Genomic DNA, 23,437 nt, shown 5'->3' with positions numbered 1-23,437 from the left:
GCTAAGTAATCTTTCACAATTGTGTTTTTGTCGAGACTGTATCTATCTTTCGGTGTGTGTACCTATAGCGTATCTTTAGGAAAATTTTCGGTGCTAATTTTTCGTACATGTATACACAATCGTCGGTTAATGCGTATCGAGTATTCTGAGGCCGAGTACTCGTAGGCTTCGGCTGCCGTACCGTCTCCAACCTTGTGGTTTTGTTTTTCTCTCAGCGGTTCGTCGAATGCGCTGCAATTATTTTCGTTCTCTGTTTCGTCCCAGTTCACCCCATACCTCCTTGTTTAATATCTCTACTCAAAAAAAAAAAAAAAAACCCCAAAAAGATTTCCTTCTCAGGTCTTATTCGTTTAATTGTTGTTCTTATTTGTTCGTTCATTCTTCGCTCACGTTGTTCGCGATCACGCGATCACTTGGTTAGAAATGTATAATCTCTCCCCTGAACAACTATTTTCTCTCATATATTATAACACCTTTTTCTTCTTCTCCTACAAAAGGATTCTTTCGTCTTGCTCACCAAATCTATTCATTCCAAAAAATATATATAATACCATCTCTTACAGTGCCTCTTTTCTACATTCCCTAAACTATCCAGAACTCCACCCCTCCTTCAGCATCCTCAAACGTATTTTTGACTCGAAGGTCTCAAACTCATTTTGCAAAAAATGTTCGTTTCCCATGAATCGTACACTTTTCAAAATCCAATCTCACCCCTCCCCTCCAAATCTTCCCCATCCCCCCTCCCCTCCAAAACTTCCCCATCACCCCTCCCCTCCAAATCCTCCCCATCACCCATCCCTTTCAAATCTCCCCCCTTGCCCCTTCCCTGCCCTCCCTCCTAAACTCCCCCCACACCCCTCCCCTCCGAGACTCTCCCTCGCTCCTCCCCTCCTAGACTCCCCTCTCACCCCTCCTCCTCAAAGCATCCTCCCTGCTTCTTCCCCCTTCCAACTTTCACCTTCATCTCCCCCAACCTTCTGCCTCGCTCTTCCCCCTCCTCAAATAACACCTCACTGTGCCTCACCCAACCTCCATCAAACCTTTTGTCCGCCCCATTCTTCCCTTTCTCCAAGCTATTCTGAAATCTCTGAAATCTCTGACACGCCTTCAACAGCTCTCCCTACCTCTTCCTCCTCTTCCACATCTTACCCTACCCCTCGCCCCCCCCCCCCCTGTTCTGTACCCGATGCTCCCCCTTCCTCTTCATTAACGGTATGGACCTCAAACATCCGGGGCCTTCGCTCAAACTTGACTGATCTCTCCATACAGGTTGCTTCTGACAAACCAGATGTGATCTGCTTAACAGAAACTTTCCTCCTTCATGATGTCTCTGATGCCTTGGTATCTCTCCCAGGTTACTCCCTCCTCCGGTATGATAGACCTGAGCCTCATCCTGGAGGTGGGGTTGCTATCTTTATAAAAAACTCTATTCCTCACTCGCCCTCCACTGCCCTCTCTCCACCTCACCCCCAGGAATACCTTTGGCTACAGCTTCCCCTTCGCTCCCACCTTTTGTTCATATGTGTGTTGTACCGTCCACCAAACAGTGATGACTCCATCTACATCTCGCTGTCTGATAATATGGACCAACTTCTATCTACCCATCCCAACTCTCTCTTCCTCATATGTGGTGATTTCAATTGTCACCATGCCAGTTGGCTGGGTGTGGGTAGCTCTCTCACCAGTCATGGCTCTTCAGCAAAGGACTTATGCGACTCACTGGGACTGACACAATCTGTCAATTTCCCGACCCGGATCTCAGTCAACGGAGCATCTTCTCTTCTGGACTTGGTTATGACTAACTTCCCTGAAAATGTCTGCTGCTCTTCTTCTGCTCCAATCGGCTCATCTGATCATGTGCTTGTCAAAGTGGACATCTCTCTGACCATTCTCAGAGAGCCTCCTCAGCGTCGACGAGTCTGGCATTTCACTCAGGCCAACTGGCACGGTCTTCAAGCAGCCATCAATCATCTGGACTGGTCTCTAGTGCTGTTAGCTAGATTCAAAATCCCGTCTTGGAACGGTCTCGATAAATTTTCAATTTTCATAACGGGATCTCGGATTCCTGACAAAGTAATACATTAAAAATAATAATAATAATAAGTAAGGCTTCAAAAATAATGGAATTTCATTACAATATATAAACAACAATGAAAAAAATTCATTTCTGATGTTGAGTACTTAAATTCCGACTTAGCTTCCATTTACCGGGATGAAATAAAATACACCGCCTACATGCAGATGATCGGCCACCGATGGGACCGGGTTATCTCATTACAGTTTGTATTGTCGTGTAATTTCTTGCTCGGAATGTCAGAGAGAGGGAGAAAATGTTTCTGCCCAGGCATATTCGAGTCCCGGTTGGAGTTTCATTATCATTTTGTGAGTTGTGATCGGGCATGTCAAGCGTTCTCGTAGCTCGCGCGCGTACACGTACGACCGTTCGATATTCATGATAGTTCAATAGTTGCCGCGTCCTGCTGCTGCGCACATGTGCATGTTACTTTTTTTTTAAATAGTTCCATTAAGCGGGCTATAATGACGCAGCGTTGCGTGCCTCAACTCAAATCGGAATGTACATTTTTTTGTTCAACCCGTTGATAGCCGTTCGGTGGACGGATCGAATATACCGACCCCTTTTTCCAGAAATTGAAACTAATAACGCTAAATAACGCCTTTCATCGAATGTTCACGTGTTTTAACAATTGTCGACTGATAAGGCACCCAGGTTATCCGAGCCCATGCTTTGATCAACCCGACTGCGTTACCTGAATTCCTGGGAAGCCCCACCAGGACGACAGCAGACATTTTCAGAAGTTCCTGCCACACAACGAAATATTTTTTATTCATATTTACCTCAGCGCATTTCAGCGCACGGAATCCACGGCATCAGAGCAGGTGGGCGCTGATTCGCTCAGAGCGATCACGTGATGACGCTATGACGCTATGAACGCTATTACGCTATGAAAAAAAAATCGCTCGCTTTGCCAAGGGGCTCGCTCCCCCCCCGTTCCCCTCCCATCCCCTCCCCCACCCAGCAATGCCGGGTACTTCTGCTAGTAAATTATAAAGCAGGCGGTGTAGTGATCACCCCCCCCCCCCCCTCCTTATTTTGACTCTGTGACTAAAGTAAACGTAATCAACTTATCAGGCCTAAAGTGGAGATAAGATAACCAAAATACTTTCACATTCAAACCGTCAAACCAAACCCCGAGGGATTCTTACAATTTATAGATTTAGCGTTGCAATTAAACATAAACGTTCATCAAAAACGCATTTCATAAAACTACATAATGTATTGTACTTGTATTAATACATTGTGTGTAGAATAATCCGTTATAAACGTGTTTTTAATCTAAATAAACATCGTCCCTCCAATCACGGGGCCTCGAGCGAGTCCCTCGATATTAATGTGCTAAAGACCATAGCAACCACATTCCGTAACTCGTCTCCAAGGACGGACACGTGACCGCAGCGTAGCGGGGCGAGGCGGAGTGATACGGCGGAAGGATTCAACGGTTTAAATAAAGTCACGATGCGGGGGATTTTCATTGGGACCTTTATCCTGATTTCATTACCTCCGCCACCAAAGATCGATGGAGATTATGTTTTCACTCCTGTCTGTTTGTCCATTTGTTTGTGAACACAATATCTCAAAAAGTTGTGGACGGATTCGGACGAAATTTTGTGGAGATGCAGCGTGTGTGACAAGGACGACATGATTAGATGTTGGTGAAGATCCGGATTCGGAATTCGGATTCGTTTGCAGTGCATTGTTTGTTGACAAGGGGAAAATCCTGGAACAGTGAGTTTACTTTATCTATCATCGTTTGTGTCAGTTCAGCTGCACTTGTGAAAAATGATGCTTGTGCAGAAGCAGAGTAATGAAAGCAAGGCTCAATAAATGCCTCTATTATGGAAAATATCTGCAAGAAGTTGGAATTTTAACCGGGATTTTTTTACCGAGAAATTGCGTCAGTCAATTTATCTCGGGACCGTCCTGAGACCGTCTCGAAAGCCGAAACCGCCGGGATTTCGTCCCGGTCTCGGATCGGTTGACAGCCCTACTGGTCTCCCATCTCTACCGCCTCTGACATCAACTCATCCTGGGAATTCTTTCAAAGTAAATTGCTCTCTCTCATGCACAGATTTATCCCATCTCGTCTTCAGTTGTCATACCCTTCCTCCCGTCCATGGTACACGGAATCTTGTGGTGAGGCTGTTGCCCTGAAACAACTTGCTTTCGTCTCCTGGAAAGCAAATCCAATGGAAGGAAATCTCATTTCCTTTCACAAAGCCCGAAACAAGTGTGTGTCCACCCTCAGGAGAGCCAGGAAACAATATCTCACCGTTCTCAAGACTGAACTCTCTTATCTGTCTCCATCTTCCAAATCCTGGTGGCGTCTGGTCAAATCTGTTTCTGGTGTTTGTTCCCCCTCCATCCCCTCCCTCACCTCAAATGGCTTAACGGCTGACTCCGCACGTGAAAAAGCTGAATGCCTCAACTCTGTGTTTGCCTCTAAATCTTGTGTCCCAAACCCATCCCTCTCTGTACCCACAGTACCCATTCGTACCCAGCTGCTCCTGGACTCTGTGTCCTTTCCTCCTGACAAGGTGGAAAAGTTTCTGTCAACCCTCGACTCTGATTCTGCAACTGGTCCTGACGGCATCAGCCCACGGGTCCTAAAATCATGGTCTTCCGCTCTTTCACTCCCTCTTTCTGTTCTCTTCGCCCTCTCTTTTGCTCAAGGTCATCTGCCATCTGCTTGGAAATCAGCCAACATCACCGCTTTGCACAAAAAGGTGCAAAAACAGATCCTAGCAACTACAGACCAATCAGCCTTCTCCCAACTATCAGCAAAGTCATGGAATCCATCATTGCTTCAGATATGAAATCTTTCCTCTTCTCCAATGGCTTGATCTCTGATCATCAATTTGGTTTCAGACCTGGTCAATCGACTCTGGACATGCTGCTTCTGCTTTCTCAACAATGGATGGAGGTCCTCAACGCCAAACAGGAAATTAGAGCTGTCTCCCTTGACATTTCACGTGCTTTCGATACAGTCTGGCACCCTGCTCTGCTCACCAGACTCTCCTCCTTTGGTATCCATGGAAATCTCCACGCATGGCTGGCGGACTTCCTCTCTGGTCGTAGTCAACGTGTGGCCCTGAATGGGTTTCTCTCATCTCCTCTTCCTGTTCAGGCTGGAGTTCCCCAAGGTAGTGTTCTGGGCCCTGTGCTTTTTCTGGTCTTCATCAATGATCTCTCTGACTCTCTTGAAAATCCACTCTATCTCTTTGCTGACGACTCTACTCTCTGTCGCTCCATTCCTCATCCCTCTCAGATCGGCAGTCTGCAGCCTCCTCACTCTCTGCAGACCTGGACAAAATCACAGACTGGGCAAACAAATGGAACATGTCTTTCAATCCTGATAAATCTCACACTCTTACGATGTCTCTCCGAAAAGACCGACTGGACAACCCTCCCATCCACTTTCTGAATAATCCTCTCCAAGAAGTTCTGTCACTCAAGCTTTTGGGTCTCACTATTTGCCATGATCTTTCCTGGGAAAACCAAATTTCAAATCTGGCCTCCAAAGCCAGTCGCCGACTGGGCATCCTCTGTCGTGCGAAGTCCGTCCTTGGCACCCCTGAGCTCCTCACCACATACAAGGCTTTCATCCGCAGCTCTATGGAATACTGCTCTCCCCTCTGGTCTGGTGCTCCTGCCTCACACGTAGCTCGTCTTCACGCTGTTGAAACCAAAGCGTTCAGAATCATTGGAATCTCCCGCGATGAAGCTAACTCCAATGCCTTTCACTCACTCACCGCAGGCAGGTTGGTGGTCTTTGCGTCCTTTACCGACTCCTCTCTGGCCTTGCCCCCCCCCCCCAGCTCTCTCTGGGCTCTGTCCCCCAAATATTCCTGCAGGTCGCACAAGATCTGCCTGCAACCCTCTTATGGTTAAACTGCCAAAATCAATACTTTCTGCTCACCTTCACTCCTTCATTCCTCTTTTCTCCCACCTCTGGAACAAACTCCCTCACTCTCTTCAATCCCACTCCACCCTCCAGGTCTTTAAAACAGCTGTTCACCACCATCTCTTATCCTCCCCCATCCAAAACCTTGATCTTTTCTACCCCCGCTAATTTCGGTCCCCTTGTGTTTTATACCTCTCCCGCCCCCCCCCCCCCACCCCCCTTCCCACGCCTCCTCCCCCCAAGCCCTCTCCCTCCCACACTTCTCCCTGCTCTCAAATGTTGTGGTTGTGTGCTTCCCCTTCTCTCCCCATCTTGTCTTCCGCTCCCTCTTTTTGTATATTTTGTTTGTCTGGTTGATTTGTTTGTGAAATAAATGTTAGCTCTTTCACGAGCCTCGATAAGTATCCAAAAAAAATAAAAAAAATAAAAAAGATACAAAAGTGTGATTTAACATCACGATTGAATGACGGTTGTATTGGGATATTATCAAAGCCCCGCATTACCGTCATCTGTTGACTTCCGCATGCGCGGCAGGTTCATAATTCTCATCAAAATCTAAACAGTATTTGTAGAATTTCAACAAAAGCCACATCACTGTTCATATCGGTAAATATTGTTGCGGATCTACCGCCGGCCTTCTCCCCTCACCAAGGGGGGATTCGTGCCCCTTGTCTTTGACTGGCCTGGCGGGACCCGGGACCTATGACGTCCCTCCCGGACAGCGCGAAATAGGGTATTAGGACTAGGATTCACTATTACCTAATTACTCGTGCTGCCCTGAAACAAGGAAATAAGCCCCGCACGAACCACGCGTGTTGAGACGCCGAGCGGTGCGTACACGCGATCCGGGCCGTTTAGGTGGTGAACCCGGTTCTAGCGAACTTATTCGTGCCAGGCTTAGTCAATGGATAAATCACAAAAGCGGTCGAATTGGAAAAAGGAAGAACAGATTTATTTACACTATTCACAATGGTTCAGAGAAAAAGGGGACACAGTGCAGCCTTAAACAGTCTTAATGAATACCCAGGACAAACGGGCCCGTCACACACACACTCACGTGGGGTTTACAGCTGCAGGATGATGTTCACCACGTCCAAGGATGCCTCTCGTGCAGCTTCCTCCGGTCTCCGGCTCGTCCCGTGCAGATGGTAAGTAGAGAAGGCAGGAGAGCTCCACGTGTCGTTTGGACGCACAAGGTTATTACGGGGAGAACGGTAGGGTGTGGGCTCTGGCGGTTAATCACTGGCAGGCTATTTCCGCGTTTACTCGTGTGGCTGAAGTAGGCGCTCTTTAAGAATCTAGTCTAGTTACTTGTTAATGGTTCGAGCCGCGGGCTGCCATCCGCTCGGCAAATAACATCTTGTCCGCGGTCACGAACGAGGTTGCTCACCTGCCTCTCCGGAGGGAGCTGCGCAACTTCAGGAGCGGAGACGGCCAGTGAAAATAGAAGAGGGAATAACCCCACCCCCCCTAAGGGGAGTGCCGTACTCCGGTTCCGCAACAATTGGTGTCAGGAGCGAGATTCGGACCTGAAGTGCGCTTAACGCACTCGAAATTACGAGTGGCCCAATATTTTATTTTATTTTACATCCTAAATTTAACATCGTGCCATGGATAGTCAAGGCGATCGGGTGCCGGTGGGAGTAGAGTTATAAGGGGGGTTAGAAGCGACCCAGGACCCCAGGGAAATGTATATGGGGGAGAGAGAGGAGGAGAGCAGTGAGGATGTGGTAGTGGAGGCTTCAGGCACACGAGATAGCGCCTTCGCGCACGAGGTTGGAGGCGCACAAAATGGCGGCTCGCACATGGCCGCGGCAGCCGCAACCTTTGTACCGACAGCTGTCGAAATGCAATCATTTATGATGCAAATGGAGGCCCTTATGGCCAAGATGAGAGAGCAATTCAAAAATGACTTGGGAAACCAAACTAAAGAAATAACTGAGGGACTGGCGAGGGACAGAGCCGCATACGAGGCAAGGGAAGCGGAGAGGGACATTGACCGCAGGTTGGGCGAGCAGGTCCCACGGGTGCACGGCGAGGTAAAGAAGGTCGAGAAGCGCTGGTTGAGCGAGGCGGAGGAAAGCACAGGTAACTGGACCGGGGTAGACATCGCGACCCGGGGTATGAAAAAGCCGGCGACCGCTGAGGTAGAGGGAATTTTAATAAAGCCAGCGGTCGTCAAAGAAAAAGCAAAAGTGGGAATTGAAATTGGAGAGACCGGGGGCTTAGAAAAGCACTCGCGGCAGGGAAAGATGGAAAATGTGCAAAGTCCCTGCTAACATCACGATGCTGTGCTTAACCCAAATGAAAGTTTGCAGGTGTTGGAGCGAAGGAGAAGAATCCCCCAGGTGAGTCGTGCTGTATATTGTGCGGGGAGATTTTGTAAAAGGATGTTTGGCGCAGAAAGAATTTTCGCGCGCTTGGGATCGAGAAAGCATCCGGGCGTTGGTGAAGGGTCCCCTGTGAGTGGTGTGAGTGGAAATGGCGCGCTTGTGGAAAAAAGTGTGCATCGGGGAATGAGCCTGTTATGAAGCGCGAGTGTGAAACCGAGCGGGTGCGAGAATGCACGCTTGGAATGGTTGAGAGTGTGCGAGACCGCACACCTGAGTTGGTTGTGGCGTGTGTGCGGCAGGGCACATCGGAGCGCATGAGTGGGTGGATGCGAGAGTGCACGCCCATGGTGAGAGTTACGGAGGACGTAACGGAGGAGAGTGCGCAAGACGGTGCGCGAGGGGTGTTAAGGAAGTGTGCGAACGGCGAGTGTGCGCAAGAGGTGTGGTGTGTAACAGGGAGTGCGGTGGTGGAATGGACGGAGTGTGTGGAATGTATGGGCGGCATTGGAACGTCGGGTTTGGTGAGTGTGAAAAGGGTCGCGTGGTGTGAGCATGCAAGTGAAGCATCGACGTTAACCGGGTTAGCAGTTAGGGCGACGGATAGCCGAGGCGAGCACTCGGGGCGCGGTGCGCTTTGTTGGATGCGAGGCCTGGCGCGGGTCAATGCTGCATCGCTTCTCTTCGAAGCGTCATGCCCGATTCTGGCCTGGCTCCGCCCCGCATGGTCGAGTCCGGGCCTTGTCGGGCAAGGCGACCGGTCCGGTTCAGGGGCAGCTAGGAGGAAGCGGTTTGGTGCCCCCTGGCGGGGACGGGGTTCCGACCGGGCAAGATTGAGCCATCGGGCCGGAGGCCGCAAGGTTCCGCGCCGAGATGGTGCGTGGAATCTCGGCCCAACCAAACCGCCTCCCTTGAACTGAATGCCGGACGGATTCAACCTGCAGGCGACCAAACCACCCAAATTCATTGCTCGGCTTTGCGAAGCCAAGTTTTAATGATGTGACGACGCACCGAGGCTCAGATATAGCGGACTGTGATGATGATCGTGTTTTGGATTCGAAATTTTGGGATAGGGAATTTGTGATTGGTTGAAATTGGATGGGCCAAATTGATACTGGAAGATGCCCGATGTGGTGGGATGGCAACTCTGCCATCCCTCACATACGGGGCACATGAGCAATAGCTACGGGGTTTGGCAGTGTAAGCTCGCCGAGGGAGGGTTAGGATAATGTATAGGGATCTAGAGAAGAGATGACCATAGGTAATGGTAGCGTTAAGTAGCGACATTACACCTGTAGTGGGGACATAGAGAGGTTAGAATGGTTGATAACGACATGGTATGTGCTTAGTTTAAAGGGAAGACGGGGAGCACCAAGTTAGAGGGAAACCAGGTAGATCAGATGATGCCGTGTGTTTGAGAATTGAAAGTGTATTCGGAAGTGTATGAAGCAGCGTATGAGGAATAATTGTGATTGTGGATTGTATTGAGCGTGGAAGTGTATGGAGCAGTGCATGAGGAACAATTGTGGTTGTGCATTGTATGGAATGATTGAAGAAGCCTGGGAGGAAGGAGGGTGCAGGAGGCACCAGGTGTGATTGCACAGGTGTGCAAGTGAATAGGTGTATGGAGCGGTGTACGAGAATGGTGATTGTGTGTTGTGTTGACCGAATGGGCCTGGGAGGAAGGAGGGTGCAGGAAGCCCCAGGTGTGGGAGTGATTGCACAGGTGTGCAAATACAGGTGTATGGAGAATGGTTGTATGGAATAAATGGTCTGGAATATATGGAGTATGGAATGGATGGTGTGGCGTGAGTATGGTGGAAACTGTGGAGCGGAGTGGATGGTGCGAAGGTGTGAATGGGGAAAAGTGGACCCCTATCACGAATACCCGGGAGGGTAGTTTAAGAGTTAGGTAGAGGGAGTAGGTAAATTGTGGTTGGATATTGGCATCTGTGGTGCGTGTGGAAGAATGGTGGTTTGGATGGGTGCATTAGTGACGTGGAAATGGCTGGGCGTGTGGCCTGTTAGTGTGTGTAGTTGAATGGGCACTCCACCACTGTTAGGATGTCGGCCAGGTGAGGCCGCAGGTGGGCTCTGGGAGCCGGTAGAGATGTGGATGGGGCCCGAGGATCCGGAGGATGGACCCGGGTAGCCCAGTGCCAGAGAGGGCACCGAGTGGGGAGAGCGCCAGAGGGCCTTCCCCAGTTATATAGAGGGTAAGGAGCAGGTAAGCTCGGAGGCAACTGCAGTGGTGGAGGTGTGCAGGTGGGTAGACCTGCTGGGAGAGCCACACGACCCAGTCCTGAAATTGTGGAAAGGCACAGGGAGTTGAATCGGGGGAGTGAGACCCCAAATTGATGAAGCACCACAGTTTGGTCAATGGGAATTTGGTTCTTAAAACTGCATCGAGTAAGATTGCCAATGGATTGACTGGGAAAGACCCCGGGTAGTGTAAAGTGTGTTAATGTCATTTAAGAGGATAGTTAGGATTGAAATCTCCTCGCACCATCTACATCCACTCACCTGATGTGACAGAATGCCACACCATGCCATGTTTTTATTAATTTCTGTGCAAATGTTTGGATTGTGAGATGCATCATGACGTGGGTGTGACATTGTGCTGATGTTCCATCTCTCCTCCTTAAGAGGGATTGATGATGAATTGGTGATGGCAAATTTGGATTAGAGGGATTGTGGTGACGAATTTGGTATTAGGGGAAATATGGGGAAGACGAGACAGTCGTGACAAATTGGTAAGGGTGTAGATTTTTGTACATACGGGGGTAAGGGGCAAGGGTAGAACAGGTAACAGGGGGGGTGACGTAATGGTAGGGACGAGCTTTTCTCCGCTCAGTCTGCAGACGCACCTCACCTTGCATTGCCTTTATTGATGTGTACCCTTGTGACCTTACCCCTCGCTAACCTGCCCTCTCTGTCTTCCTTCCCCGACCCATGGATCGTGCTCTCTGGGCACCGAGGGGAGCGTGCGGGGAGTCCGCCATTGTGTGCCCGATCCCCCGCAACCAGTTGCCTGCATCGATGCACCACTTATGGACCACATGTCTGTGGCTGAGCACCACTCATGGACCCCACGGGTTGGGGCATGCCCCTCTGCTGGAACCGGCCACGATGGCCCAAGATCTTGCTTGCGGACCCAGTGAGGTGGCACCAAGCCCACAGGTGAACCACTCATAGTCGGCCCCTGTGGGCCATAAATAAAAAACGGACACGTTTTGTGCATTTTTTTAATTTCCACCAAATAGGCCGCAACCAAGAAGATGAGAATGACAACATCAAGAACGACAACAGCCAGCAGAGGGAGCCGAAGAGGAAGACCAGCACCAGGGTTTTGGATTTTATTTGGATTGTGGTGACTGTGCACTCTGGTGCGTTTTTTGGTGCTTTATGGTGCTCTTTGTTGGTGCTGGTGTGTCGATGCAGCGCAGGCTGTCCTCCCCCCCCCCCCCCCCCCCCCAAAAGAACAATCGCAGGTTCTGGGTTGCGTTTTGTAAATACAATCAGCGTCGCTTGTAAATAATGCTCCCCACCGTGCATGTTTAGTTTTGAAAACAATTCCGCAATTCGGTTATCCTGTGGGCGTGAATCAGTTAGATAGGGTGCAATGCAGCAGGGGGACATACTTATTTGTGTTTTTAAAACTGTCACACTCAGGGTCAGGTTAAATGTAGAGGGAACTACACCTACGTGTCACACTAAGTTAAAGTTTTATAGGCCCGGACGTGCCTTGGAGGATGAGGGTGCAGTGTTACGGATTTGAGAATTGTTGTAAATATCACCCTCTAAGTAGTGTAATGATTTCTTGTAAATATCTCCGTTTTGTGTGTAAAGGTCAAAGGTCGTCCTCTTCGTTAGTCCATATACATGCACGTAGGCCACCATATACCCTTCTAAATAGTTATTTCCTTATTACGTGTATTAGTTTAAGGCTGTGTTTCCCATTAGTTGACTCTGCATTGCATCAAATTGAAATAAGGTAGAATCCCCTGTTAAGTGCATAGCCTCTATTGCCAACTGCATTCGCCCTCCATTGAGCACGCGGTCAGTTCGGAGATGAAAGGGCGTGTCTCCGCCCCTCGTCATAGGAAGGAGGAGTGAGCCCTTGCCGATCAACCAACCAAGCATGAGGGGTTTGGCTTGAGAGGGCGGAGAAAGACCGATCGGGGAGGTTCGCAAAGGTTCGAGGGTGTGGCTCTATATAACCCGTCACGCGACGCCTTCACGAGGACAGAGAAGAGATGCGTCAGAGAGAGAGAGTTGGGAGTCCACCGCAGCTTTGAACAAACCGCAGCTTTGAACAAACCGCAGTTTTAACCACCGCAGCTTTGAGCGTCGACAGCGGTGATGGCAGTTGCGACCACGAAGCAACACCAGCGTGCGGAGACGATTGGGGAGAGTCGGCGGCTGCTCAACTCGAGCCGGGATCACACCCACCACCCGCATCCTTCCAGCTCTGTGGACCACCTGAACCTTCCTCCCCGTCCAGCCAATTCATGCCATTCATCCCTATCATCATTCCCCGTGTAAGTCTGATTGTCGTCCGTCTTCTGTGTTGTCCTGGGGGTTAAGTAAGACTGAATAGGTAAGTTAGTATTTGCACTGTGTCTTCTGGTCCTTCCATCCTTCTGTCTTTATTTTCGTATCTTCCTTCTCCTTTGTTACTTTTGATTGTGTACATAATAGTTAGTAATAAATTCCTGTTCCTCCTTACTCTGCCTTCTTTCCTTTACATCCGTTTCGTCCTTGTCTTTTCCCAATTGAATACCCGTGGCACGATTTGGCCAACATTTAAGAATCGGGTCTAGTTACTTGTTAATGGTTCGAGCCGCGGGGCTGCCATCCGCTCGGCAAATAACATCTTGTCCGCGGTCACGAACGAGGTTGCTCACCTGCCTCTCCGGAGGGAGCTGCGCAACTTCAGGAGCAGAGACGGCCAGTGGAAAATAGAAGGGGGACCAACCCCCCCCCCCCCCCCTAAGGGGAGTGCCGTACTCCATTTCCGCAACAGTATTTTGAGGCATTTGGCTGTTCATTTAATGAGGTGTTTTTCACTCGTTTTGTTTTATCACGACATTGTTTTTTTATCACATCATCACTAAATTTCATAAAACGATGGTTAAACCTCATTCTTCTTTTAACTACAACCAGGCAGAAAGTTTTTATTAATAACTTGTATATCCAATGTGATCTCTAAATGAGGAGGTGTTATAAAGGTTGTAGAGCGATGGATGGATGAGGGATATCTGTAGCTTGGTATGGAAAAAAATGTCAGTCCCATCTGCTGTCGATGGTCAACCCCCCCCCCCTCTCCTTCCCCCCCCCCCCCCCCCCCCCCCAACGGGAATCACCTGAACAACTCGGACAATCACCGGAAGATTTATTAAGAATTTACGTGCTGGGAGATTGCAGCAGTGTGTAAGCAAGTAACACTGCACAATACACACAGTATAGCATCTCAAATAAAAGTCAGCGCTGCCCATATATATATATATATATATATATATATATATATATATACAGTATATATATATATATATATATCTATCTATAATTCCAGTAATCTCTGTCTGTACGTTTGTTTGTCTGTGACCGCTGTTTCTCGACAACCACGGGTCCGATATACTTTTAACTTGCCAGGTATATTGCTGGGACCCGAGGATGTGCCTTTCAAGGTTTATATTAATCGGACAATTACTTACCGAGCTATGTCCAAAAAACGATTCAACCAATCAGAGAGCAGCGAACGATCGCGTGTGCCGAACGTGGCGGGCACACTCTGCCTCGGATGGCACATTTGAGAGCGTATCATTTATTTCACGTTTGCAAACTATGTTGGCGTTAAACTATGTTTTACAACTAATAAAAACGAATTTGCGATTCATTCGCTTTCCTGCGCGTTTGTGCACGCGATGGCGATTTCTTTACCAAACTCCGGAAGCCGTTCGCTTTGGACCAAACCATTGCATGTAAATAGAGGGGGGGGGGATTGTCACCACTCGCAAGCCGTTCGCTTTGGACCAAACCATTTCATGTAAATAGAGGGGGGGGATATAATTTTAGATATAGATATAGTACGGGCATGCCCTAGTATATATAGATTGTGGATATGAGGATTGTGTTTTTTTTGTTTTTTTATTGCTTTATTCTGGACCCTCCTGCCTCCAGTTTGTTGTATAAAGGTCAAAGGGCGTTCCCGTAGTTAATTCCATAAAGCATACACGAAGGACACCATATATCCCTGTTCAATAGTTATATCCTTATGGTGTGTATTAGTGTAAGGCTGTGTCTTCCATTAATTTAAATACTCCATTGCACCAAGTGAAATAAGAGTAGATCCCCTTTCATTCACATTCCCCTTCCAACAATTGCCAACTGTTCCCTCCGCGACTCCATTCGCCACGAGGTCGGCTTGGAGAAGAAGGGGGAGGAGCTGCCGACTCCTGGGCGTGCCCGCCCATCGTCATCATGGGCGGAGCCAGAGGGCCGTGCCGACCAATCAGGGCCGAGGCGAGCTGACCGAAGGGCGTGTCCTGGACACCAGCGGCTTGATCGCCAGAGGCGCTATATAGAGCGCGCGCGAAACCAAGCAAGATAAGTTGTTGTTGGACTAAGCAAGAGAGGAAGAGTGGGACTAAGAGTTGGACTAAGCAAGAGAGGAAGTTGTTGGACTGGGTTGGACTAAGAAAGAGAGAAAGAGTCCTGGAGTTTGTGAGAGAGGGAGAGAGAACCCGTCACGCTAGACCCCCCACCAGCAGCATTGGCTCCACCAAGCAGCTCCGACCCGTTACCCCGTGCACACGACAGGATCGGTGGCATCGGCGGCCGTCGAGGTCCAGCCCGACGTCCCGTGCGGGATCAAGCTCCAGCCAGCTCCGTGCCTTCCTCCCCCTCCAGCCACCCACCTCCTGTCATTCCTGCCTGCAATTTCCCCATTCGTGTACGTGAGTTTGTTCTGTGTGTCTTGTCCCTGGGTATTAATTAAGCCTGTTTAGATAAGCTAGCGATTTTCACTGTGTCTCTTTGAATCTTCTGTAAATTATTTTATTATCCTTCCTTCTCCTTGGTTACTTTTGGGTGTAAATAGAAATAAATTATATTGGTATTTCTTACCCTTTGTCTTTCTTTCTTCTTTACATCCTTCGTTTTAGTCTTTTCCCCATTGAATATCTGTGGCGCGATTTTGGCCAACGTTCAGGAATCGGGTTAGTCGGGGTAACTGTTCGGGCGCGGCGGCCATCCGCTCGGCAAACAACATCCTAGCCGTGTCCGTAACAATTGGTGTCGGGAGCGGGATTGGACCCGAAGCGCGCTTAACGCGCTCAAAATTACGAGCTGCCGAAATTTGTTTTGTTTTAGAAAAACCCGAACTTTGAAATCGCGCCATGGCTAGTCAAGGCGATCGGATGCAGGTGGGTGAGCTAGAAGAGGGGTTAGGAGTAACCCAGGACCAAAGGGAAGAAATGGTGGAGGAGAGCAATGGTGAGGTGGTTGAGGGAGTATCAGGCGCACAACATTGCGCCCTCGCGCACGTGGTTACAGCGGCACCAAATTTAGCCGCGCCCGTGGTTGCAGCAGCCGAGCCCGAGATGCCAGAGTACATGCGAGTCTTTATGATTCAAATGATGGCAAAAATGGATGCCCAAAGTGATAAGTCCAACCGAGAGCGAAGAGAAATGGGTGGCCAATTGAGAGACGGGTTAAACAATATGGGAAATAAATTTGAGGGGTTAGACAATAAATTTGAGGGGTTAAACAACGGGATAAAAGAGGTGAAGAATGGGTTAACGGGGGTGGAAAATAGAATGGCTGCCCAGGAGAATCAGATGGAGGAGGTGAAAAATGGGTTAAGGGGGTTAGAAAACACAATGGACGACAAATTGCGGGAAGTCGGGGAGCAATCCGCCTGGGAAATCAAACAGATGGGGAACCAGATAGAGGAGGTGAAAATCGGGTTGGAAGGTAAACTGGATGCTCAGAGGGATGAATTGGGACAGATGAGGGCGGCATCTACTAAAGAGATGGAGGAGATGGAGGAGATGAAGGAGGAAATACGACGAGGTGTAAGCGAGGAGGTCTCGGGGGTACGCGAGGAGGTAAAGCGAGGTGAGAAGCGTATGGAGAAAGAGGTGAGGAATAATACGGCTAGGTTACAAGGGGGCATAGAGGCCCTGACGCAGGAGGTGGAACAGCTGACGGTGGGACAGACGGAGTTAGTGGAGCAGGTACAAAGGAACACTGCGGTATGAGGAGGGTTAAAGGCGACACAAAAAGAACTAAAAGACGACTTGATAGCGACGAAGAGGGAATGTCAGATGGTACGTGAGGGACTGACAACGAGGTTGGACGAGGTGACAGAAGTAATGGAGACGAAGGACCGGGTGGTGAGGACGCACATAGAAATGGTCAAGGTAGCCTTAGAAGACGAAATTGAGGAGACGCACCGGGAAATAAAAGAGGTGAAGCAAAAGTTAGAGGAAGTGGAAGAAGGGGTGAGTGAAATTAAGAAGACACAGAGGGAGGCTAAGAGAGAGATAAGGGAGGAGGTGATGGAGTATGTACAAGGTCGGTGCTCAAATCATGATGGTGTGCTCGCTAACCAAATAAAGAGTTTGCAGGTGGCAGAGGAGGTGCGGAGACGATGTGCCAAGGTGAGTGGCGATATATTCAGAAATGTATATGATGTGAGGGAAGCTTCAGTCGGCTTGGGGGTTGATTTGGATCCGGGTGTTCGTGAGAGGCCATTGGTGAAGTGTGCGACAGGTACGGAGTGCGAAGGAGGAGGTCTGCGAGAATGTCCGACTCTGGGGTGTGTGAGGAAAAAGTGCGCGCCGAGGAGTGAGTGTGCTGTCGAGAGTGAGTTGGTTGTAGCGCGTGTGCGAGGGAACACACGGAAGCGCGTAGTGGGGAGTGTTACAGAGGATGTAACGAAAGAGTGCGCGCCGGTGGTAGTGTTACAGAGGATGTAACGAAAGAGTGCACACCTGTGGTGAGTGCTACAGAGGATGTAACGAAAGAGTGCACACCTGTGGTGAGTGTTACGGAGGATGTAACGGGAGAGTGTGCGCAAGAGGATGCGCGAGAAAGGTGTGTAACGGACGGGTGCATGAGGAAAGAGTGCGCTGTCAAGAGTAAGGGAGAATGCACACCTGTGGTGAGTGTTACGGAGGGTGTAACGGGAGAGTGTGTGCAAGAGGATGCGCGAGAAAGGTGTGTAACGGACAGGTGCATGAGGAAAGAGTGCGCTGTCAAAAGTAAGGGTGAGTGCGTGACCGAGTATGGAGGTGAGAGTAGTGAGAGTGACACGGAGCGTGAGTTGGTTGTGGCAGGTGAGAGAGGATGTCTGGAATGGAAGGATGCACACCTGGAATGGTAGAGCGTGTGTGGGAATGCACACTGGAATTGGTAGTGAGGCACGTGATTGGCTGTGCAAGTGAGAGCACACCCGTGGTTGTCACAGAGGAAGTGACCGAGGAGGGGGCGCGAAGAGGTGTGTTGGTGAGGTGTGCAAACGACGAGTGTGTGCAAAGGTGTGCGGTGATCAGGTGTGTGACAAAGTCTGTAAGCGGAATGAGTGTACCTGGGTGTGCCAGGGAAGGTGCAATGACAAAGAGCATGGAGACGGCTGGATGTATGAGCAAGGAACGGGCTGCGGGGTGTAAGCATGCGAATGGAGCATCGACGGTAACCGGGTTAGCGGTTAGAGCGACGTATAGCCGAATCGGGCCTTCGGTGCGAACCGGGCAGCTTTGCGTGCTGCGTGGATCCGCGGCGGTTTCGAAAGAACCGCCGTGTGGGATTCACGCCGGGCCGCGCTTTGAACGGCCATGTCCGTGCTCCACTAAGCGGAGCGGGCGGCCCTGTAGGAAGGGTCGTCACGACAACCCTTTGTGGTTGAGGCGTTCCGGCAGGTCGAAATCGGGCCATTGGACGGCTCCGTGCCGAGATGGTGCGTGGGATCTCGGCCCGGGTAAGCCCCCGTCCCTGCACCGAATGCCGGACGCATCCAGCCGCCGGCACCAAGCAACCCGCATTCATTGCTCGGCTTTGCGAAGCCGAGCTTTAGAGATGAATTGGCGCACCGAGAGGCACTAGTGAGTAGACGTGTGACGAGGATAGTGTTTTGGACCCGAAATTAGAAAAACAAAATTTGATGATTGGCAAAGGATTAGCAGAGTGATGATTGGCAGATGATTGGTAGTGATTGGCAAATTTTTGATTGGCTGGAATTTGGTGTGCAAAATTGGTAGTGAGAGATACCCGATGTAGTGGGATGGCAACTCTGCCATCTCTCACAGCGGGGGCAAAGGAGCACTAGTTTATGGGGTTTATGGCAGTGAAAACTAGCCCGGGAGGGTTAGGATATAATGATAGGGACCTAGAGATGACCTTAGGTAACGGTAAGATTAGGTAGTGACAATGATACCTGTAGTGGGGACGCAGGTAGATTAGTTTGGATGATAATGACGTGGTATGTGCTTAGTTTAAAGGGAAGACGGGGAGCACTAAGTTAGCAGGGCAACAGGTAGATGAGATGATGCCGTGTGTGTGAGGATCGAAAGTGTATTGAGCAGGGTATGAGTAAATGATTGTGAGTGTGAGTTGTATTGAGATTGCACAGGTGTGCAACTGAACAGGTGTATGGAGCAGTGTTTGAGTGAGTGATAGTGATGTGAGTTGTGCTGACCAAATGGTCCAGGAAGGAAGGAGGGTGCAGGTGGCACCAGGTGTGATTGCACAGGTGTGCAACACCAGGTGAATGGAGAACAGGTGTATGGAATAAATGGTCTGGAGTATATGGAGTATTGGAATGGATGGTCGTGGTGAGTATGGTGGAAACTGTGGAGTGGAGTGGATGGTGCGAAGGTGTGGATGGGGGAAAGGAGGATGGACCCCATCACGAATACCCGGGGAGGGTAGTGTAAGATTTAGGTAGAGGGTACAGGTAAATTGTGGTTGGATATTGGCATCTGTGGTGCATGGTGGAAGAATGGTGATTGAATGGGTGCATTAGTGTTGTGGAAATGGCTGGGCGTGTAGCCTGTTAGTGTGTATAGTTGGTTGGGCACTCCACCACTGTGAGGATGTCGGCCAGGTGAGGCCGCAGGTGGGCTCTGGGAGCCGGTAGAGTTGTGGATGGGGCCGAGGATCCGGAGGACGGACCCGGGTAGCCCAGTGCCAGAGGGCACCGAGGGGTGACAGAGCCAGGAGGGGCCTTCCCCAGTTAGATAGGTTAGGGTGAGGAGCTAGGTAAGCTCGGGTGGCAACTACAGTGGTGGAGGTGTGCAGGTGGGTAGACCTGCTGGGAGAGCTGCACGACCCAGCCTGGAAATTGTGCAAGGGCACAGGGAGATGAATCGGGGGAGTGAGACCCCAAATTGAGAAGCACCACAGTTTGGTCAATGGGAATTGGTTTTTAGAACCCATAGTGTAAGTTGGCCAATGGATTGGCAGGGAAAGACCCCGGGTAGTGTAAGGTGTGTTAATGTCATTTAGAAGGTAGTTAGGATTGAAATCTCCTCGCACCATCTACATCCACTCACCTGAGGTGACGTAACTCCACACCATGCCATGTTTTATTATTTTTATTGTGCAGATGTTTGGAATGTGAGACGCATCATGACGTGGGTGTGACATTGTGCTGGTCTTCCATCTCTGCCTCCTTATGAGGATTGATGATGAATTGGGTGATGGCAAATTTTGGTTAGAGGGATTGTGGAGACGAATTTGGTATAGGGGAAATATGGGGAAGACGTGACATTAGCGACGAATTTGTAAAGGTGTAGATTTTGTAAATATGGGGTAAGGGCAAGGGTAGAGTAGGTGACAGGGGTGGTGACGTACGGTAAGGACGAGCTTTCTCACTTCGCTCTCCATACGCACCTTGCCTTGCATTGCCTGTATTGATGTGTACCCTTGTGACCTTACCCCTCGCTCATCTGTCTTTTCCCCCTTTGTCTCCCACATGAGGACTGTGCGCCACTGGGCGCCGAAGGGAGCGTGCGGGAGTCCGCCATTGTGTGCCCGGAACTCCCAGAACCAGCTGTCTGCATCGATGCACCACCTTATGGACCACATGTCTGTGGCTGAGCACCACTGATGGACCCCATGGGTTGGGGCATAGCCCCTCTGCTGGAACCGGCCATGAAGGCCCGAGATCTTGCTGGCGGACCTTGGTCACAGGGCACCTATGCCCCACAGGTGAACCACACTAGTCGGCCCTGTGGGCCATAAATAAATAAAAATGGACACGTTGGGTGCAAATTTTATTGCAAATAGGCCGCCAGCAAAGAAGATGACAACAACTGGAAGAAAGCAAATAGCCAGCAGAGGGAGCCGAAGAGCAAGAGACCACCAGCAGGGTTAGGGGTTGTTTGGTTATTTTTATTGAGAACTGTGGTGACTGTGCACCGATTGGTGCTTGATGGTGTGTTGATGCATTGTTTGGGTGCTTCATGGTGCGTCGATGCAGGGCAGACTGTCTCCCCCCCCAAAAGAACGATCACAGGTCCTGGGTTACGTTTTGTAAATAAAGTAGTCATTGTAAATAATGCGCCCCCACCGTAAATGTTTAGTTTGAAGACCATTCCGCAATTCGGTTAGCTGTGGGCGTGAATCTGCTAGGCAGGGTGCAATGGAGCAGCGGGACATATTTATTTATGTTTTAAAACTGTTGCACTCAGGGGCAGGTTAAATGTAGAGGGAACTACACCTACGTGCCACACTAAGGTAAAAGTTCATAGGCCCGGGACGTGCCTAAGGGGAGGAGGGTGCAGTGTTGTGGATATGAGGATTGTGTTTTTTTTGTTTTTTTATTGCTTTATTCTGGACCCTCCTGCCTCCAGTCTGTTGTATAAAGTTTAAAGGGCGTTCCCGTAGTTAATTCCATAAAGCATACACGAAGGACACCATATATCCCTGTTCAATAGTTATATCCTTATGGTGTGTATTAGTGTAAGGCTGTGTCTTCCATTAATTTAAATACTCCATTGCACCAAGTGAAATAAGAGTAGATACCCTTTCATTCACATTCCCCTTCCAACAATTGCCAACTGTTCCCTCCGCGACTCCATTCGCCATGAGGTCGGCTTGGAGAAGAAGGGGGAGGAGCTGCCGACTCCTGGGCGTGCCCGCCCATCGTCATCAAGGGCGGAGCCAGAGGGCCGTGCCGACCAATCAGGGCCGAGTCGAGCTGACCGATGGGCATGTCCTGGACACCACCGGCTTGATCGCCGGAGGCGCTATATAGAGCGCGCGCGAAACCAAGCAAGAGAAGTTGTTGTTGGACTAAGCAAGAGAGGAAGAGTGGGACTAAGAGTTGGACTAAGCAAGAGAGGAAGAGTGGGACTAAGAGTTGGACTAAGCAAGAGAGGAAGTTGTTGGACTGGGTTGGACTAAGAAAAAGAGAAAGAGTCCTGGAGTTTGTGAGAGAGGGAGAGAGAGAACCCGTCATGCCAGACCCCCCACCAGCATCGTTGGCTCCACCAAGCAGCTCCGACCCGTTACCCCGCGCACACGACAGGATCGGTGGCATCGGCGGCCGTCGAGGTCCAGCCCGACGTCCCGTGCGGGATCAAGCTCCAGCCAGCTCCGTGCCTTCCTCCCCCTCCAGCCACCCACCTCCTGTCATTCCTGCCTGCAATTTCCCCATTCGTGTACGTGAGTTTGTTCTGTGTGTCTTGTCCCTGGGTATTAATTAAGCATGTTTAGATAAGCTAGCGATTTTCACTGTGTCTCTTTGATTATTCTGTAAATGATTTTATTATCCTTCCTTCTCCTTGGTTACTTTTGGGTGTAAATAGAAATAAATTATATTGGTATTTCTTACCCTTTGTCTTTCTTTCTTCTTTACATCCTTCGTTTTAGTCTTTTCCCCATTGAATATCTGTGGCGTGATTTTGGCCAACGTTCAGGAATCGGGTTAGTCGGGGTAACTGTTCGGGCGCGGCGGCCATCCGCTCGGCAAACAACATCCTAGCTGTGTCCGTAACAATATATATATATTTATATATAAATAAAGGAGGAGTGTCTGTGTGTCTGTCTGGATGTCCGCTTATAACTGAAGAACTACACATCGGAGAAAAGTTTTAGACAGATTCGGAATCGGCATAAAATTCCGGTGGTTTCGGCTACTTTTTATTTTAATATCAATGGTTTAAAAAACCGTGCCAGCTGCAATTCCATGGTGTAGTTTGTGGCGGCGCTATTGCCCCTTTCCGATCCCATGACGCATTGCGGTTCCGATTCGCGATAAGGTCTATGCGCTATCACCAACACTTTTCCACCTTTTCCATACCTTTTAATCAGATTTACCTTATCGTCCATCGTAACCACATTACGCTTGGAAACACAAGCATTATCCTTCTTCGGACCCATGGCTAACACAGAGACAGTAAAGGAATACTGTACGTCGCCTCTGTTTTGAATGAGAATCAGCGGTTGCGCGTACGTACAGTATACTGTACGTACATATTTATATATTTTTAATGTGCTTTTTAATGTATTTTAAATTGTTTTTTAGCTTCTTTTATTGTTAATTTATGTACTATTTTATTTATTTTAAATATATTTTTAAGGAAAACAAATGTTTTCACGTCCGTATGAGTGATGTAAAGTCGCACATAATGACGTTCGCTGCCCGGTCATGAAAGAAATTATGACGACAAAGTGACAGATGAAGATCAGGCAGTAAACCTCCCAACTGAGTTTCTCAACAGTCATCAGCCTCAATTCTAAAATCCTTAATTTTCATCCTATTGACTTGAACTTTGAATAGGATTTACATATCGGCTTACTGAGTTAAACCACCAACTATTTTTAAGATCGGCGTAAGCCAAAAGGTCAACGTAGGCCAAAGGTCAACCACTTTTTTTTTTTAGTTTCTAAAATCCTCTTTTCATCCGATTCACTTGAAATTTGAATGGGATTTACATATCAGCAAACTGAATTCAACCAACAACTATTTTTGAGATCACCATTAGTCTAGTAGGAAGACTAGGTCCCCCTGCAACCCCCCGGAGATATACTTCTAATCAGTGTTTCTAGATTGGAAAAAATGTGTAGAAAATGACTAGCTATGGCCCCAAGCTGAAAAAATGTCCCACATACCAT

General features: G+C 49.2%; 1 protein-coding gene across 2 annotated transcripts in view; it reads left to right on the top strand.

Moving 5' to 3' along the window:
* The window catches only part of LOC137417169 (uncharacterized), a 91,484-nt gene that overhangs the window by 15,810 nt on the left and 52,237 nt on the right, over window positions 1-23,437 (top strand). Inside the window, exon 1 of one of the 2 annotated variants that reach the window (XM_068102970.2) lies at window positions 11,218-11,491. The exons of the other annotated variant lie outside the window; for it this stretch is intronic. Within the exon in view, the coding sequence (XP_067959071.2) occupies window positions 11,264-11,491 (228 nt within the window). The 5' untranslated portion in view covers window positions 11,218-11,263. Of the gene's footprint in view, window positions 1-11,217; window positions 11,492-23,437 lie in introns of those variants that run through there. 2 annotated transcript variants of the gene reach the window in all.

This window comes from Myxine glutinosa, chromosome 1 (genome assembly GCF_964187855.1).
Source record: "Myxine glutinosa chromosome 1, kmMyxGlut1.1, whole genome shotgun sequence".
Lineage (NCBI taxonomy): Eukaryota > Metazoa > Chordata > Myxini > Myxiniformes > Myxinidae > Myxine > Myxine glutinosa.
The sequence above is the reverse complement of the archived record's forward strand: the minus strand, read 5'-3'. Positions and strand labels throughout refer to the sequence as shown.